Genomic DNA, 18,034 nt, shown 5'->3' on the forward strand with positions numbered 1-18,034 from the left:
TATGTGGTGCTGGGTCCTGTGTCACCGAGAGCAATGTGTTGCTGTAGCAGGAGTGTGTGGAGTCCAAATTCCGACACGTATGCAGAATACTTGTTCCAGAATCATTCTCTGTTTGCCCTGTGCGTTGTATATGCAGGATACTGTGAGTAGCACAACCTGCCTTTGGTACAACGATACACATTAGTGAAGTTGATCAATAAAAAAAGTTTCATTTTACTGTAAATCTCCTGCTAAGCCACAGATTAGTGAAATAATAAACACGACTGCAGATCTTTAAATCCTGAACAATTAATAAACTATGGCTTAACCTTTTTAATCATGTACATTTTTTTCCTCATTCTTATTTGTTGCTGGGAACACTGGATCCATCTTTAATGAAGGAAAAGGGACAACTGTCCTTCACCCAGGCTTACATTGCGGGGCCAACACAACTGTCCCGTGGGCTCCCTTAACAGCCTGACTTAACAAGAGCTATTGTTTCATGCTTACATGTTTCCGACCACGACATACAAAGTGCTTCCATGCGATATGGAGGATCTACAAACTTAATTAAGTAATTGATATTCTTCGCCCATACTGCCCCATGCTACTATAAGTGATGGACAGCAGCACGTAAAATTTAGAGGTATCCTGGTTCAATCTAAATGATTGAAATGGCAATACTAGTCACAACACCAGACACTCAGAAGCAGGCATGACTGCACGGGCGAGCGGGCTACTGGGGAAGACATAGTAGGGGAGGCTTGCTGAAGGCCCCATCGTCATTAAAAATGGGTCTAGGCATACATTGGTTGTGCATCATACCCATTAAGGATATTGATTCATTTTATTATTGTTATGTATTTACCACATCACCAGTGGTGTAACTACAGGGGTTGCAGCGGTTGAAACTGCTACAGGGGCCATGCCTCTAGGGAGCCCGTGGTGACTCCTGCGACCACTTGTTCCTGTCTCCTTGCACCAGGGCCCTGTGGTTGTGCCCCTACGTGTACCCCTAGTGGAAAAGGCTTTCGGTCACCCTATAGAGTTTAGCCTGGAGGCCTGTCAGAAGCATTGTGGTGGAGCCTGAATGCAAACTCTAATTTAGATTATTTTTATATGGAAAAATATATCTTCTTTTAAGACTAACCACAAACAAGTTAAATTAAAGGCGTCCATCCCGGTCCTCTCACTTTCCCAATTAATACCTGAAATAATCATGATCGTAAAGGATTATGTATTATTCTGAAATCTGTTGTACTTGGATCTGTCGGGGACAACCAGCGCTTTCTGTTCTTTAACAGCTTCCATAGTGAAGCATTACTGAGTCACGGTCTTCAGAATTGATGTTTTCTGAATAGTTCCTGGCCTTGTCTCAGACTCTTTACCATCTGCCTATCCGATTGATATTTAAATTTCCTTATCTGTACCACACCTGCAGGGAGGCTCCTCCATTTATCTATCACCCTCTCAGTAAAGTAAAACTTCCTTATGTTACATCGAAGCCTAGTGCCAATATGTGTTGCTGTTTGTCAATGTACTTAACCACTGATGGAAACTCAACTCATCTGAAGGGAAGACCTCTGAGGTCCCAGAAGCGTACGTGTCTCTACATCTTTATCTGTGAGTTTGTAACAAAAGATTGCCTATAACTATAGACCAATACAGCCATACCCATTTTCCCTATTCCGCTATAATAGAAATGACTCATTGGGGTTTTTCTATATTTTTTTTTTAATTAAGTAAACAGTATACTGTTCTCCGGTATTAGAGAACAACAACAATATATATATATATATATACAACATCAGTGTATATATCCATCAGTCCTATTCTCCTTTCATCACCTTCCACCTTCAGCCTTCAGATGTTCCAGGGTCTGAGCAAAATATTCTGGGTCAGTGTTGATGAGCAGCATTTTCTCACTCATTGCTCCAATAACCGTAAGGCAGCGGTTCCAGAAATCGTCCGTCCAGCTGTCCACCAGGAAGAACTTGGCCGGGTATGTTACCTCAGGGCCAACATAGGAACAGGAGACGTAGAGACAAGTCATCAACACTGCCTTTAACTCCATCTTGCTGACCAGGTCCGAAGATATAACATCTCTACATACCAAGTAGAGGAAGACCACGTTTGGCAGTGTCAAGAATGGTGTGTCCTGCCATTTGTGGAGAAAGAGGGCTCTGTCCACGTTTTGCAGCCAACGGACAGGGTCCGAGGGTTTAAGAAATGTTGTTATTCTAAAACACCTGTGGCAGACAAATTTGCCAAACCACATTAGCGCTTGGCTGGCAGAAGCCGGCTCCACCACCGAGTAAGATGGCACATTTTCGGTATCGGAGGTGTTTCTCTGGGAGCTGCTATCAGGTTCATCTTCTTGTCGCCGCTTCTTGAACAAGACACCCGCAAACAGCTTCAAGGGCAGGTCTGAGATGAATGAAGACAGCCTCTTGAGTGTTCTGCCCATATTGTTCTGGGAAGCCATACAGTCAACAGCGGTGGCTCATAGACATGGATAATAAATTCACTGCTGCGAAGAAACTCTCAGCTGGTTAAAGCTATGAACTATGCCTTGGTAGCACTTGTACGTTCTGGCTGAGAGTTACAGAACCCTGGAAAGATGCACTCATTGTTCTCCTTCCTATGACATCATTAGATGTAAGCTACCTAACTACAGTGCTCTCCACCAATCCAAAATGTTAACCTTAAACCTGAATATATAAGAAAGTAAAAGTAAGGTTGTGGCTTTCTTAGGAAAATATCTACGTGTGCACAATTATTGGGCAACTATTAGTGTGCAGAATTATTATGCAACTAAATTTCAAGAGTGTTGCATCCTTCCAACAAAATCTCTTTTTCTGCCCATTTTGCTTACCAATTATGCACACCTTGACATAGGGTGTTCATCTCCTTAGGCCACAATCTCCCTCATTACACAAATACACATCACCTGATATGCTTAAAACCAATAATCATTCAAGGTTATACAGCTTAGAGTTGGAAAATATGCATAAAAATGATATGGTCAAAATACTCACTTGCCTAGCAATTATGCACACAGTGTATACTATTAGTGACAGCATCGTGTATCTGTACATTTACATTATGTTATTTTGACACTGGTATTAAATAGTTAATGTTTGTTCTGAAAAACATAAATAATAATTATTTATAACATAATATATAAATTTATGCACATTCTGCTTAGCATCTGAGGGTGGGTGTCATCTTGTGTTGGGATGAGGCATCCGAGATGATCATTCCCCATTCTTCAAGTACCTTTTGGTTCTCTTCTTTGTAGGGTGATCAGGTCTTCTTCCGTGTACCATGTCCACAGTGGGGCGAAATCGCTCTTTCATTGCCACAGTAAGCAGCATTCCTCCCAACATTTCAAAATGTGAAAGAAGGACACACTTTTTTTTTTTTTAAATCGCTCTCGTGCAGCTCACCAGTACAAGCAATTGCACTTTACAAAGTTGCGGCTGCAATCATGCATATTAAAAATAACCAACACATTGAATTGAATTCCCATGAGGCTCACCCAGACATATTACTTCCATGATGCTGGCTGAGCATCATGGGAAGTGCAGTTAACAGTAGATAAAGCTACAGATCTTAGCTGTGAATTACAATTCCCATGTGGCTATAGATGCGCGGGGAAGACGTCCCCAACCAGTCCTGCAGCCAGCTGATTGGGCGGCTCTGCGCCCCCTCGCAGCTGCGCCCGAGGCGAGTGCCTCTCTCGCTTCACCCTTCCTACAGCCCTGGCAAAGCAGGGCAGAGTCCCAAAATTGCGACTGTCCCACCAAAATCTTACAAAATTTACTGTGATTGTATCGGATGTTATAAATATAATTATTTCATAAATAAAAAGTACTAATACCAAATTAGGGATTTTTGAAAGGCTCTATATTATATTACACAATTAAAGGCTTTGGCGTCTTCCCGAAGAGGAATGCTCCCCAAAAGGGCTCTCCTTTCCTATGAGACTTGCCTTTGATGTGGTTTGTCGCTCCCTTTATCAAAAATCAGCCAGAAGAGAGTCAACTTCCTAGAAACTCTTAGGTCCAGACCCCCAGTCTCAGCATAATGGGTGGCGGAGAAGGCTTCTACTTTTATCACAATGAAGTACGATGCCATCTGCTGGTCACTTACCATACCTGCTGCTCTTACCAGTATCCCTAAAGTAATATGGATCACTTCAAATGTAAAGAGAAAGGAATAGGCCAAAAAAGTAAATTTATCCATTAAAACAATAAGGTTTTGCACCTAGATGCTCCTATTTGCCCAAGATCAGCGCATGCATACAGGGCATTCGGAGAATCAATCTCAAATGGCTTCAGTAAATTTTTGAAGATTATTGGTCAGTATTATGTTTACTTTGGACATACAGATAATAACCAATCTCAATAAAAGCTGGGGTAAAATAAAAGATTATAGTTCTGGAAATGCGTGATGTAAATCCGTGGGGCTTGAGGATATAAAAAACCCAAACGGTTTGTTTGAAGGTTTTGGGAAAATGATTTGATGTATGGAGTCGTCGTGCTTTGCATCATGACATCATTCTGAGATCACTGGTCTACAAAATCCTCTACAGAATACCTTCCAAGTGTCCCTCTTTAAGACCTAAATGCCTGTCTCTCTTTCCTCCCATGATGTTTTGTAGGAGGTCATCAAGTTAGCTGGTTATGAGTGTTATTTCACCCTAAATAATATATTTCCCAATAATATTCATAGAAACAACACGAAATGTGTTTATAAATCATATTGTGTAACTAAAACACATTGTTCTTTTTAATGCCTTATTCAATAGGTCACAAAGTCACCCAAAAAGTCCCAGTAAAGACCTCTAACCACACCCGGTAAACCAAAAAATGTCCGCCTTTGGCCATTTGAAATGCTGGCATAGAAATAAATCGAATGGCTCCCAGATGCCACTTGTGTGTCACGGGGTCTGTAGAATCGCGCAGCTATTTTCAGCTGGTCACGTCTCACATTCAAAGGATGGATGACATTCTTTCACTGAGGGCTCAGAACAGCGTCTGCAGGGACTTCTCAAACTCTTTAAAGACACGTGTTGTGCTTCACACTCTGCAATCTCACACAAATTCTCTTTGTTAAAGGGGACAGATCACTGAACTTTATCACGGATCTTGGATTGTTATAAAGGCATGGATTTCCAGACCCTTCCGCAAAAGATTCCATGCAGCGCTCAGAATGCATGGATCCTGTTACTCTGGAGATACTGACTCTATCTAACAAGGATTTTGATTGCATTGCACACAGATTTTGGTTGTGCATGAATCCTAGTGTGTTGCACTGGACGGGAGACTAAATCCTTGCACTGATCTTGGTGAGTTAGTTACTTTTTTTCACGCACAAGCAATGACAGTTATTATTACATTCCGTTATTACATTTTAACCTGTAATTGATTGGGGTGATCACTTTAGATCAAGATATAATAATTAAGTGTCCAAGAGACATGTGATGATACTCCTGGGCCAGTTGAGCGTACTGCCTACAGCTTCCAATAGCACGTTTTATATTGGGGGTGTGGTTAGAGGCGTGTCCTGGGGGCTGGGCTTTGATGATACTTTGTGTGACTTTGTAATCTATTTCTACGTTAGTTGTATAAGGGTTTTATACAATTTTCAATGCACATCATGGTGGCTTTTAGTGTTGTAGGACAATGTAATAGAAACACCATTCAAACAACCAGAAACGTCAAATCCAGCACATATAATATAGGAACAAGAACCATTCCGACCTAGTCTGTCTTTATCGATGCCACATACTCTCTAAGATTTTGCTGATGGACATTGCTAATGAAAGCAATAGTACGTTTATTAAATGTTGTCATTCGAGTACTAGAATACATGGTTTGTTCCTATAGACAACTAGAGCAATATAGAAGGGGTATGGATTGAGTGACCTTATTGGTGATGGATCAACATCAACTTTAATAGACACAGTGTGATGGGTTGTTTACATTATTCTATACCAATAATAAATGCTATGCCAAATAAATTATACAAATGTCACAAACTATTGTATGTTTTAGGGCAAGTATCCAGGTTTGGGGTCTCTGGTGACATTACCGTGTAAATAACCTAACTGTAGACATGACTTATTGTCCCTTTGGTTGTTACACCACCACTTTTTTGTGGACAAACCACATTATGTTAGCACTTTTCTTGGATCTTTTGCAGTTTTGTTTTTCCCAGTTTTCAGATATTGGCATTGGGGACCAAGGAGTGAACATGACAGCTGCACTTTGTTTTGGGTCTATCTCTGGTATGAGAGCTTTGTGGGAAGGCAGGATCCAGAAGCATCAAGAGGAGCTAAAAGCAGAGAAAGAGCAAAGAAAAAAGGTTGCAGTGGGAGAGTAAGTGGCTTTACTGGCAAATACCTTTAATGTATACCTAGTGATCAGATGTCCTCGAACATAGAACAGAACCTCATGGCAACATTCCCTAACAGCTCAGCCATCTAGTTTGCCTCTATGCATTCCTGGGAATTTCTCGGGACTGACTACCCACAGCAGCTGCTCTCCTGTGGCTATGACCAGGGAATGGGTCTAGCCACCCTACATAGTGAAAGGGTGGGACAGCACAAATATTTCATTGTGAAAGAGAGAGACAGACTACATGACATGGGGTGAAGGGTGTACATTGTATCACTGGTACATGGACAGAGTGTGTGGCAAGGAAACATTAAATTAATATTCTTCTAAACCCTGTCTAAAGCACTGAAAGTGCCTGCTGCTAAGCCTGTTTTGGACACACCTGATGGCGATAGTGACATGAATTTGATATTGGAGATAAAAAAAGGCTTAGAATGTAATAGAATCCCCCTAACATTAGTCTGATCTCACAGAATATCTCACCTGTGGGAAAACCGTATTCAATTGTCCAAATTGAAGGAGAAGGTTTGTAACGAAGATGGAAGATTAATTCTAAGGATTGAAAAGGAAGAGTGGAAGGTAACCTCTACATTATAGAGAATAAAAATGTGGATAATTATTATTATCTTGATTTCTTAACAACTGGCATTGTGAATTAGGTCATACATTCAATCTAAATCAATGCAAATATTTGTGTCAAGATGGTGGTTTTCAGAAGGCCTGGAACATTAAACATGGGTCCAAAATCCAACCAAAATCTTGGCTGGGCGTCCATTTCTAGGGGGAGTAGTCATATTACTAAATTGTCTTCATTTATAAAAAATTAAGCAAGTCTAACTGTGGACTGCTGACTATTTAAACTAAAGTAATTTGAGATTACTTTGTAACCCATTCCAGCTTAATGCGAGTCAAGAATTCTTGATTGTAAGTCTTCTGAGATATATGTTTGTGAGGCATGGATTATATCAGCAGATGCTTCTTTAGAATAGCAAACTCAAACTCGAAATGTTTTAGTTTTTTATGTCAAAGTAGCTCTAAAACACATCTCCAATCCCATTTCATTGACTAAGTTCCAGGTTTGCTAACTCCTGACTCCAATTAGGTTTTGTTGAAGTAATTAGCTGAGGGGTCCACATACATTTTCCAACCCACACTCTGAATGTTTGAATAATGTATTCAATATGCACAATAATGTGTGTGTTATTAGTTAAAACAGATTTTTGTTCACTATTCTAATTTATATGTAGATCATATTTTAACACAAATCTATACATAAATGCTGATAATTCAAAAGGGTTCACTTACTTTTTCTTGCCATTGTATGTTAGAAAATATTTTTTGACAGTTTTACGTTACACATTTTTATGCAAAACAAAATTTTTTTTTTAGGTAATGTTCCTTCAACATGGGTTAAAAATTAAAAACTAGAGCAGTTTTCTTACAGATAGTAAGCATCTCTGCAACTATTTGTAATTGCTTTGCCACAAAATAATAGAAAATAAACATTCATATAGGAGTAGATATTTGCATACGATTGTAAGAAAAGTGTGTTCATTTTTAAAAAGAAATTGTAGCAGAAGTATCATGTAGAACTGTATTTGAAATAATTACCAAGCAATAAGGATTACAATGCAACTTGATAATTGAGGATCACACCTTAGAAACTCTGGCAAAGATTAGGAGTTAGTACCGTGGAGCTCCTGCAAATTAATTGTTCTAGGCAAGGTATTTACAATCATTACTGTAATAATGTTGTACTGTATGTGTTTCAGACACTACCAGCTTGTTTAGTGAAGATCCGGCAACTCCAAGAGTGGCAAATACACCGCACAGGACTGACCATCATACCCACATTCATTGCAAACTTTACTAACTTACTTGTCCTAGATTTATCACGAAATCAAATAAGTACAATACCACGAGAGATTGGTGAGTCCCCGACAGGTTACAGTATATAATGGCGTTTTACAACTAAAGGACAGTAAAATGGTAAATATTTTTCTGACTTTTGTGCCTAATGGTAATTCTGATGGGACATTGTATTGATCCACAATTGCAGCATAACACAGGTGGGATGACAGAATTCTAATGTTTAGCATGATAAGTAGGCCCAGTTAATTATAAGAATACAGTTTGGAGATGTACATATTTACATATCGTTTGTATTTTAGACTAGTAAGTGTTCTACTCTGATGTGTTCTACTCTGAATTATAAGAGCACTTCTCATGTTCCTCTTCCCAGGAAGGCTGACTAAGCTCCGGGAGCTCCTGCTCAGTTATAACCGTATCTCAAAGGTTCCCGTGGAGCTGGGTTCCTGTGAGAGTTTGGAAAGGCTGGACCTTGCAGTGAACAGAGATATATCTGAGCTCCCATCACAGGTAGGAGGACACCATAATGTGTCAAAATGCCAGTTAAGTACATTTTAGACTTTAAATTAAGAACTCAAGGTATGCAAGGTTGCAAGCTTCAGGATTTCGGTAACTTAGGTTGACAGAGATCTAACTACAGTACAGTATGGACTGGGAGGAATGGTGGGACCAACAGAAAATGAATATTTTTTACTTGATAATTATCAAGATTATCATTGAAAACAATGAACAAGAAACAATAATCGTAGACTGAGCTGACCTTTAGCCTTACCTTCTCTGACACCTAAAACATACGCTTCTCTGTAGTCTTCTGAGTAGTTAAGCTGGCCCTGGGCGCAACATGTCCAGCTCCCTCTCAATGCCAATGCTTATACATTAAGACAGACCACTTGGGTATCTAATAACATATAGAGAAAATAGATGTAAAAAAACCCAACCTCCTCCTGTGTTGTTCCGTGAGAAGATCTTGCCCTGTATACTGTGCTTTTGCTAAAGTAATACAGCTCAGTGGCGTGTATAGATCAAGTGATAATAGACAGAGTTCCGTCAGTCTATTTTGCAAACGTACTGATCTCTTATTGTTTTTCCTAGCTCAGTTCCCTCAAACACCTCTTTCACCTGGACTTGAATATGAATCAGTTTATCAGCATCCCAAGTGTGGTGCTGGAGCTGCCAGCTCTGGAGTGGTTGGACATGGGCAGTAACAAGTTGCAAGAACTGCCCGCATATATAGACAGGTGATTGTGATGCCTTTTTTTTTTTTACTTTGGATTTTGGAGTATGCACCATTATGTCCTGGAGCAAATGGGGATCCTGCCAAAGATCTTGAAACTTACACGCTGGCTCCTCTTCCATAGAATGCAGAGTTTACAGGCGCTATGGCTTCAGAGAAATGAGATTTCCCAGCTCCCAGACTCAATTGCTGGCCTCAGGAACCTCAGCACATTGGTTCTAAGCAACAACAAGATGAGAGGAATCCCACCGTGCCTGCAGAGACTACAAAACCTCAGGTACAGACAAGAGACTTTCACAAAAGTAGAGATCCAGTCACCATACTATTTTTGAGATGTGAGCCACTAACCTAGTGGTCATTGGAGGCAGAAAATACATCCATATGTATAATTCAACCAGGAAAACAATCCTGACAAGAGTCTCAGATTTTACCTCTGTTTCCATTGGAGAGAAAAAAGTCTTCATTGGCACATCATATCTGTCTACATCCTAAATACGGAGCAAATATCCTCTGCATGAAAGAACCAAAAACCTCAGGGATATGAGTTGGCCTTCACAGTCCTCATCAGCGGTGTGTTTGCTATTCCTCTAGCCATAACAAAAATATAAAACACCATAAAATCTAAATCTAGTGATATAGCAACAATGCTGACTATCAGGATCAGGTACAGGTAGAAAGATGGAACAGTGATGATGGGGTCTTGGAACGTTGCACTACTGAGGTGGGCAACTGACCACCACGCACCTAGAGTTTCTATAATAGTATATAAAATAGTTCAAATACTTTAGATCTACGAGAGCGAACACAAACACTGAAACAATAGGACAGTTTTTGCAAAAAATTAATAGCCACCTAAACCATATTTAACAGTGAAACAAAGTGAACATAATTAGAAAAAATACAAAACCTAAAAAAAAAACTAAAAAAGGTAAAAGACGGCGAGCATGCTTTATGTGCATGGATACCAGTACCTTTGTATACGGCAGCATCACATGCACTCATAGGTCTATAAGGGCGTTTGGGGCAGGGGAGGATGACATGATCAGAGAAAGTCGTGATATGAAGCTGTCATATGCGTACTGAAGATTTTTAATCATGCAACTCCACATATAACCTTGCATAGCAAACACTTAAGGGACGCTCCAGCCATGGATGGTCCTCAGAGAGTATATTGTTTACCAGAGGGAAAATTCATGACCCATCTCTGGTTTTGGGTTCATAAATTAACATTGTGGCTTTCATTGGCAGGTTTGTCAACTTCAGAGATAACCCTCTGGAGCTTGAAGTGATTCTGTCACCATGTGAAGAAGAAGAAGCGGAAGATGAGAGGGAATTATTTGGGCTGCAATTTATGAACAAATATATAGAAATGTCCCTGAGCTCTGGTTATACAGGTAGGTCTTGTACTTATACACAATACATTATCAGATTTGCCCCTATATTCTTCATCCTACCAATGCAAACATCTATACATAGTAGGGCAAATCACACTTACATGTTTCTAATACATGAAATCTATTTTTTGACTATTGATGCCAATAAAATTACACAGGAAACTGAATAAAAAGTTGCTTTATGCAAACAAAAGAGCAATTTCCAGATCCAACTATAAAATTACACAACAAAAAATAATAATTTATGAACCATGTCATGTTGCCTTGGTCATAAAAACATAATTGCATGTCAATGTGCTCATTTTTAAAAAGTATTAAAAAAAACCCAAACAATAAATACATAATATATTTCAGGACACGCAGACGCTGCCCAAGTAGGACAAAGCTGAGAACTTGAATTTATAAAAAGATTTTGAGAACGTAGTGATGCTTGACTGAGCCAGTTATCCAGGAAAACATCTCTGGGACACTTTGACAATAAGAAGACACATTGGCGTTGGACAAATCTTATCAACATTACATGATATTTTCAATTATGTTAAAGTACCTTGTGATGTAATCTATGTAGGCAGAGCACAGAACAGCACTTTGACCCGTAAGTTGTTGTCTTAACGTTTCATGTTGAATCTAAAGTCACCAAAGTGCCTTTGATTTCAAGTTTAACACATTACTCAACCCGCTTCCTGCACCGCATGATGAAGAAATGTAAGAACATAACATGTCTCTGACTGCGGCCCGCGTTGCGCGGCTTAGCTGGATGTATTAGGTACAGCTGTGAGAAGAACATTCTCTAGAGACACTTCTGGATCTGTAAAATACTGTAGAGCGGCTTCATATCCCATCCCGCGCAAGTAATCCACGCGCCCACGGTCTATCAGTAGTTTGCAAAGACGCCCTAAATTCTCCCGCTCTTCAACCGTCAGAAGCCTGAAAACCAAACAGATAGGACATGTAGAAATGGTGTAGGCCAACAATAATATGCATGCAGATTTTTGCAGAAAGGCATAAACCTGAGGTTCTCTCACCCTTGCTCAGTCTCCGAGTTAAAGCTTGGCATTCTCTGCCCTCCATCATCATCATCCTCATCCTCATCTTCTCTACCCTCTGTTGCACCATGCTCACTGACATGTGACGTATCTGGAAGAGACTTCCTAGTCCCACAAGTTGCCCAACTGGACATGCGTTGAAAATAGTTGAATTCCCTTTGTCCAAGGCCCAAATTCTGGAAGAACTCTCGTCCCACATAGTGTTGCCAGTCACAACGATGGTGACAGCACAGGGCAATTACAATCCCCGCCACTGGATTTTGCTGACTTGGTACGGACTCGTCTTCTTTTGCACAGTTTGAAGCATCAGGATTCATTCTGGAACGTTTACACTGAGGCTCTCCCAAGGGAGAAGAATGAGCCTGCATGAGACAGCGCAGTGCTAGGTCTGCAACAACGAAACATTGCCTGTAAATTTACAGCCAGAAATAAAACAAAACCCCATTTTAAAGGAAAACTCAGCTGTTATATGCTTTGATTAGAGCACTTTAAAACCCAACATTGAACGTCTTTAATCTTTCAAAAACAAGCACTGTGTTCGTAAAATGTATTGTTTCTGCAGGCATGTGCTTTCTGATAATAGAAGGTTCTTTTTTTTAATGCGTTTGGGCAACACTGTGACAGGCAGATAAGTATTTATGTGTTAATGTAAAGACGAGCAATTATTGCATATATGTTCCCACCAGCCCTATTTTCTTGTTAAGCCCGTACTGAAGACCACATTGTATTGAATGGGTGTGCTATGTAGCAAAATGTATTGGAGTCCACGGAAAAAGGAACCAAAAACGCATAAAAAGAAAAAAAAAAAATGGGACCGGCTTGCTTCTTAAAGTGCTTACTATATAGTGTGAAACCACAATTTTAAAAAATTGATTTATATTTACAGAACTATCAATGTGTTGTATAAACAGAGCAAAACTAATAGTGGGGGAAGAGCAACCTCTACGAGATCTTCCTCCTACCTGTCCCTGCTCCGCACAGGTGCTTTCCAATTCCGATGACCGGAAGTTGCTTCTGAACAAGGCTTGGGACCTTACCTGAGAAGAAGACATTTTACAAGTCTCATACTGTCCCTCGATCACTCATCCCACCCTTCTGTTTCAAGCCCCACCAACCTAAACATAGATGCTGAATGTCAATATGAAGCCTCTCAAAAGTCGAATTTCTCTGCTTTCCATCCACCTAGGGTGAAACATGGGATTATTCATTATAATCACTTGACCATTGTGGCTGGGAAAACTTGGCCGGGCTGTGTGCTGCTAGCATACAATGCAAGTACATAATTCTTAATATAGTATAAGATACAGAACGACACTAGCTAGAAAACCGGATCCAAATGTGGTTTCAACAGCTTGACACCAAAGCTCTACAATGACGAAAGCAACCTGCACCCCGAGATATCTTCTGCATGCTGGGAGAGATTGTCCACCAACAACATGCAGGTTGCATGAACGCACATATATATCTGCTGCCAAACAAACAAGAATTAAATATGATATAGATAAGGGATATATATATATATAGATATATAAGGAAATATAGATCAGGGATCAGACATGGAATCGTAGAGAAACCTTTTGTCCATGGCAATACAAAAATTGGTTTTGGGGAAAACCAAAATGTTTGCACATCGATTTTGTGTTACTGGAAACTAGTGTGGAGTTATATTGTGTTACACATGTCTGCGGCAGTGATTACATATACGTAGGTGCACAGCCATTAATACAGCGTTGGCTCTTGCACAAGAAGCCTGTGGATTCCCCCTACCTTAAATCTAGTAGTCGCTCTCTCAACCAGAAGAAAGTGAACGTTTTCTGCGTTTTCTGTAGCAATGTCCACCCAGTGAGACAGCTTTCCTCGGCCTGCCCCAAACTCCACAAAACACAGAGACCCTCCTAGTAAACCCAGACTGTCCAAGTGACCCAGTATAGACCCCTGTGGACACAAAAAAAAAGGTAATTACGTTTTGTTTTAATTTTGTAAAACAGCATCTACTGTTGGCATTGCCTCAGCCTGCAAAAGAACACTCAAGACAAAATACAGCATTAACTACTACACTGCCACTCGCACTCACAGCGACAGGTGTAGTGTAATGATACTGCGTCTGCACAAATACCACAAGTAAAGCATAATAAAAAACACCAGCCACGCTCTATTGCCGGTTATAGGAGACGCATCTTAAAATAGGAGGAATCTCTTGCCGTCTGACCTGTTGTTTTAGGTGTTTTGCAGCAGAGTCTCCATTCACAGGGTCACTCAAGGCTTCGTCTAATGCCGAATGGCAGAGTTTCTTGTCTGGCAATGGGGGTTCCAAATCTGGATAACATATTCACATTTAAGGTTTCTTTAATCGGTGTTTAAATCCAAGTAAAATTGAAGGGTGTGATTGAGTGGTATTAAGATTGTGTAGGGGTGAATTAGAGTGTGTATGTGTGTTAGAGTGTTAATATTAGGTGTTAGTGTGAGTGAGTGTGTGTGCCGTATGGTGTACGTATATGATGTTAGAGTGAATGAGGGCGCCAAATAAATCCTGCACCCATGCGCCCGTAACCCTAGGCTCACCCCTGATAGCACACAGACCCCGCACTACTACAAGAAATAAAAGACAGAATAACTGGAACTTCCAGCCTTTGGGGCAGTTTATTTTGTACAGGATTATCTGGCTATTGGACTCACCATTAGTGACCCGTTTCAGTGTCTCGGTAAGCTTCTGAAGATCTTCTCTTGAAAGGGCACTGATTGCTACCTAAACACAAGAAGTCGAAGTTGTAGCGCTGATAGATGGCCATGCATGTTGAATAACCATTACCAAAATGGATTTTACTAGACTAGTTCGTGGGAGAATTATGGTTTCAACTCACTGACTTCACTATACATTAAGAGGGCCCTGAGTCAGCTTCTGATGCAATATTTGCATTATTTTTGAACTATTTGTTATGGTTTGGTAGGTGGGTGCAAAGAGATATACAGGTTAAGAATAGCCATGTACGGATTTTAGGTAAATATTCAACCTGATGACATGACAGACAATGTACTTAAATATAAGAAGTTCTGAGTCAAAGAAGAAAAAACTAAAAAGGTACCTGTTTCTCACATGGGTCACCTTCCAAATGTCCAGCATTTAAATCCTGCACATAAAATACCTTGAGGAACAGATATAAAAGGGTTCTGGTTACAAGGGTGACAATAGACCGTTTGACACCCCCACCCAACCACTAGCTAGGAATGGTGGGACTTTAATTTGCACACACACCCTAATCACATACGTTGTGGTGGGGTAAAGGTAATGGAAACCCCAGCACTTAAAATTAAGTGGTTGCATAGGCATTATTAAACACTCATCAACATCCACCGGGCAGCCAGAAGACCTACTTTTCCTACAGAAATTGTGCAGCGCCACCACCAGTAAGGGTAGGCATAGGTAAATAAGGCCAACAATGATCACCTGTTTGCCTCTATATTCCAATAATACATGGACCCCTTGGAGCAAATGTCCGTTGTACTAGACATCCTTTAAACAAAGCCTGGGACAGAGGCGCTGGAGCCAGACAGCCACTTATGGACAACTGTTTTGTCCTTAATGGGACTCTTCAGGATGAGGCAATACATGAAGCACACACAACAATGTATAAAAACTGGATATAAAGGCAAAAGGTGATCATTGTTGGCCCTTCTTGCGTATTCCTACCCTTAATCCTTAGCAGTGGTGGTAGCACTTCAAGATTTCTGTGGGAAAAGGCGGTGTTCTGGCTATTCTGGTGGATGAGTGTTTAATAATGCCTCTGCTACCCCCGTACCCTCATCAAAACACATCCTATAGCGAGTGGAACAAGAGAAGACACCATTTTTTATATGAAAGTGGGTTTAACAATGTTGTGTTGATGCTTCCATCATGCCAATATTTCTTATAATCACACCACAATTTGTACCAAATCTTCAGACGCCGGAATGAAAAACACCGCAATCTCACGGAATGTTTTTAGTTCTGCTCACGTTGATACATTAAGAGGTATCACTCGTTCCTACATACCGGCTGAGGCTTCTCTCGGGAGTTACATTTTTTCAGGTGTTTTTGGAGCTGGTCTTGGTACACGGTGCTACGGAGAAAATGTAGAGAATGGGAAATTTTACAAATTAAAAAATATTATTATTCTTCATAAATAACCAGTAAAAAAAAAAGTCTGTTAACTCACTGTTTGGGGTCCAGAGGACATGGAATCCGCTTCTTGTTGCCCTGCTCCTTGAATACGAGCATAGATACCAATTACTAAACAAACCAGCTGTGTTTATGAGACTAGAGAAAATCATCCAGTATTGCTTTAAATATGACCTTTAGACCTCGTATTTACTATAACTCCCATCACTCTTGATGTAACGCTTTTACAGGTAAGCATTCGTGTCCAGTCTGGGGTGGAGGTTGGCAGCTGGCAAGGAGCAACTGCCCTCTAGGGTGCTCTGATATAAATATTGTGGGTGACTGTCACGTGCTTGTTTTACATTCAACATCACGGTGTTTAAAGTTAAAAGAACTAAATAGCATACACCTTGACTGGGTCCTTTGTGTGTTCTGCTCATTGATATTTCTTGTGTCCTTTCTGACAGATGTGTATTGGGTGAGAATAGCTAATATGCAGCACTGTATCGCTGGACAGTTTGTTAGGCTCACCTCGCCCTCCGCATCTTCTCTGTTACATTATTCTCTCCTGCACTTAAATTAAACGCCGCCTCTCACACGGGCGCTCTCATCCCCAGTGCCGCCTCTCACACGGGCGCTCTCATCCCAGTGCCACCTCTCACACGGGCGCTCTCATCCCAGTGCCGCCTCTCACACAGGCGCTCTCATCCGCAGTGCCACCTCTCACACGGGCGCTCATCCTCAGTGCCACCTCTTACACCCTACCCTCTCCTGTACCGACATAACCAGTGCCACCTCTCACACGGGCGCTCTCATCCCAGTGCCGCCTCTCACACAGGCGCTCTCATCCGCAGTGCCACCTCTCACACGGGCGCTCATCCTCAGTGCCACCTCTTACACCCTACCCTCTCCTGTACCGACATAACCAGTGCCACCTCTTACACCATTCTCGGTCAGTACAACCCAACATAATGCTCCCCATGGCAGTTTAAATACCCCAGCCTGTAAATAACCAATAGGGCAACCGTATTGACCTTTTATTTTGGATCACTTATGGGAAATAATGGCTGCAGTCGTATAACGATCGTGTGCATGTTTAATAATAAAGATCTGTAATTCAAAGCCCGCGCGTCTCCCTGTGGACTCCGTACCTCCCCGTTCTCTGCATGTTCCCCACACAACTTCTTCCCTTCGGACACAACCATCTTACAGAACCTCCGCTTTCTCTGCACAAAGTAACTGCATCTGCCGGCTATGGGGTTCTCCGAAGGGCGTGGAGCTTTACAAGACTCCCGGTGTGTTCCTTCGGGTAACGGGGGTCCCGGCATTTCCATTGCAGCCTCTACCTGAACCCACGCCTTCACCTTTCTGTATAGCCACACCAGCCCTTCCCTTATGCCTCTATGCCCCGCAGTTCTCTTCCTACCACCCCGACTCTACTGCTCACAGTCCACGTTCACTTCTTTGCCAGAAACAAATATGTCCGCTCGGGCGACGCCAGCCACGGCACGTAACACATTGGGCAGAAGAGAGACTTTTCCAAAAATCACAATGGCGGCTGCAGCCTCAGCAGCGCTCTGATGTCATCACGCAGGGGACGCAGCAGGCGGTTGATTTGGAAATTGAGCCGCGACAGCAGGGACATAGACCGATACGGGGCTTCGAAGGAAAAAGTAGGGGGCATATAGGAGGAGGAGGAATTTTACACCGGGGCAGCACTTAAGCTCGGGAAGTAATGCAGGAAGAAGGCTGAGTTGGTGTAAAGGTAACAGGAATCAGTAAATAGGTGTTTCGAGGATACAGGAGACCAGTAAGGAGCGGGGCCAAGAAGGGGGTTGGGAATACATTTTGTGACCAGGTGACAGAAGGACCCACAGTGGGTAAAGGAAGTTACAGAAGAAAGTGGTCTCGATAAGGACACCGCAAAGGCCGTGGGGCTGACCGGGAGGTAGTCATGTGTGTCGGCGGTGTCG

The 18,034-nt window shown here is 41.5% G+C and overlaps 3 protein-coding genes across 3 annotated transcripts; 1 reads left to right on the forward strand and 2 right to left on the reverse strand.

Moving 5' to 3' along the window:
- Positions 1–1,822: 1,822 nt before the first annotated feature.
- LOC149283307 (cyclin-dependent kinase 5 activator 1-like) lies at positions 1,823–2,464 on the reverse strand. Its single transcript, XM_089497697.1, has one exon. The coding sequence runs from the start codon at positions 2,462–2,464 to the stop codon at positions 1,823–1,825; it is 642 nt and encodes a 213-aa protein (XP_089353823.1).
- A 3,776-nt stretch (positions 2,465–6,240) lies between these two features.
- LOC149283308 (leucine-rich repeat-containing protein 39-like) lies at positions 6,241–11,492 on the forward strand. Its single transcript, XM_089497698.1, has 8 exons — positions 6,241–6,365; positions 6,857–6,962; positions 8,156–8,312; positions 8,626–8,762; positions 9,345–9,490; positions 9,611–9,763; positions 10,735–10,880; positions 11,425–11,492. Exons 1-8 carry the CDS (start codon positions 6,241–6,243, stop codon positions 11,490–11,492), a joined length of 1,038 nt encoding a protein of 345 aa, XP_089353824.1.
- Positions 11,493–11,629: 137 nt separating this feature from the next.
- On the reverse strand, positions 11,630–17,389 carry LOC149283309 (tRNA:m(4)X modification enzyme TRM13 homolog). Its single transcript, XM_089497699.1, has 11 exons — positions 17,213–17,389; positions 16,120–16,166; positions 15,957–16,023; positions 15,010–15,069; positions 14,603–14,672; positions 14,136–14,242; positions 13,694–13,861; positions 13,042–13,108; positions 12,889–12,963; positions 11,906–12,314; positions 11,630–11,807 (listed from the first exon to the last, which is right to left on the reverse strand). The coding sequence occupies exons 1-11, from the start codon at positions 17,387–17,389 to the stop codon at positions 11,630–11,632; spliced, it is 1,425 nt and encodes a 474-aa protein (XP_089353825.1).
- Between the last annotated feature and the right edge of the window lie 645 nt (positions 17,390–18,034).

This window comes from Sceloporus occidentalis, unplaced genomic scaffold (genome assembly GCF_023333645.1).
Source record: "Sceloporus occidentalis isolate IW3139 unplaced genomic scaffold, rSceOcc1.0.p SCAF_106, whole genome shotgun sequence".
Classification (NCBI taxonomy): Eukaryota; Metazoa; Chordata; class Lepidosauria; order Squamata; family Phrynosomatidae; genus Sceloporus; species Sceloporus occidentalis.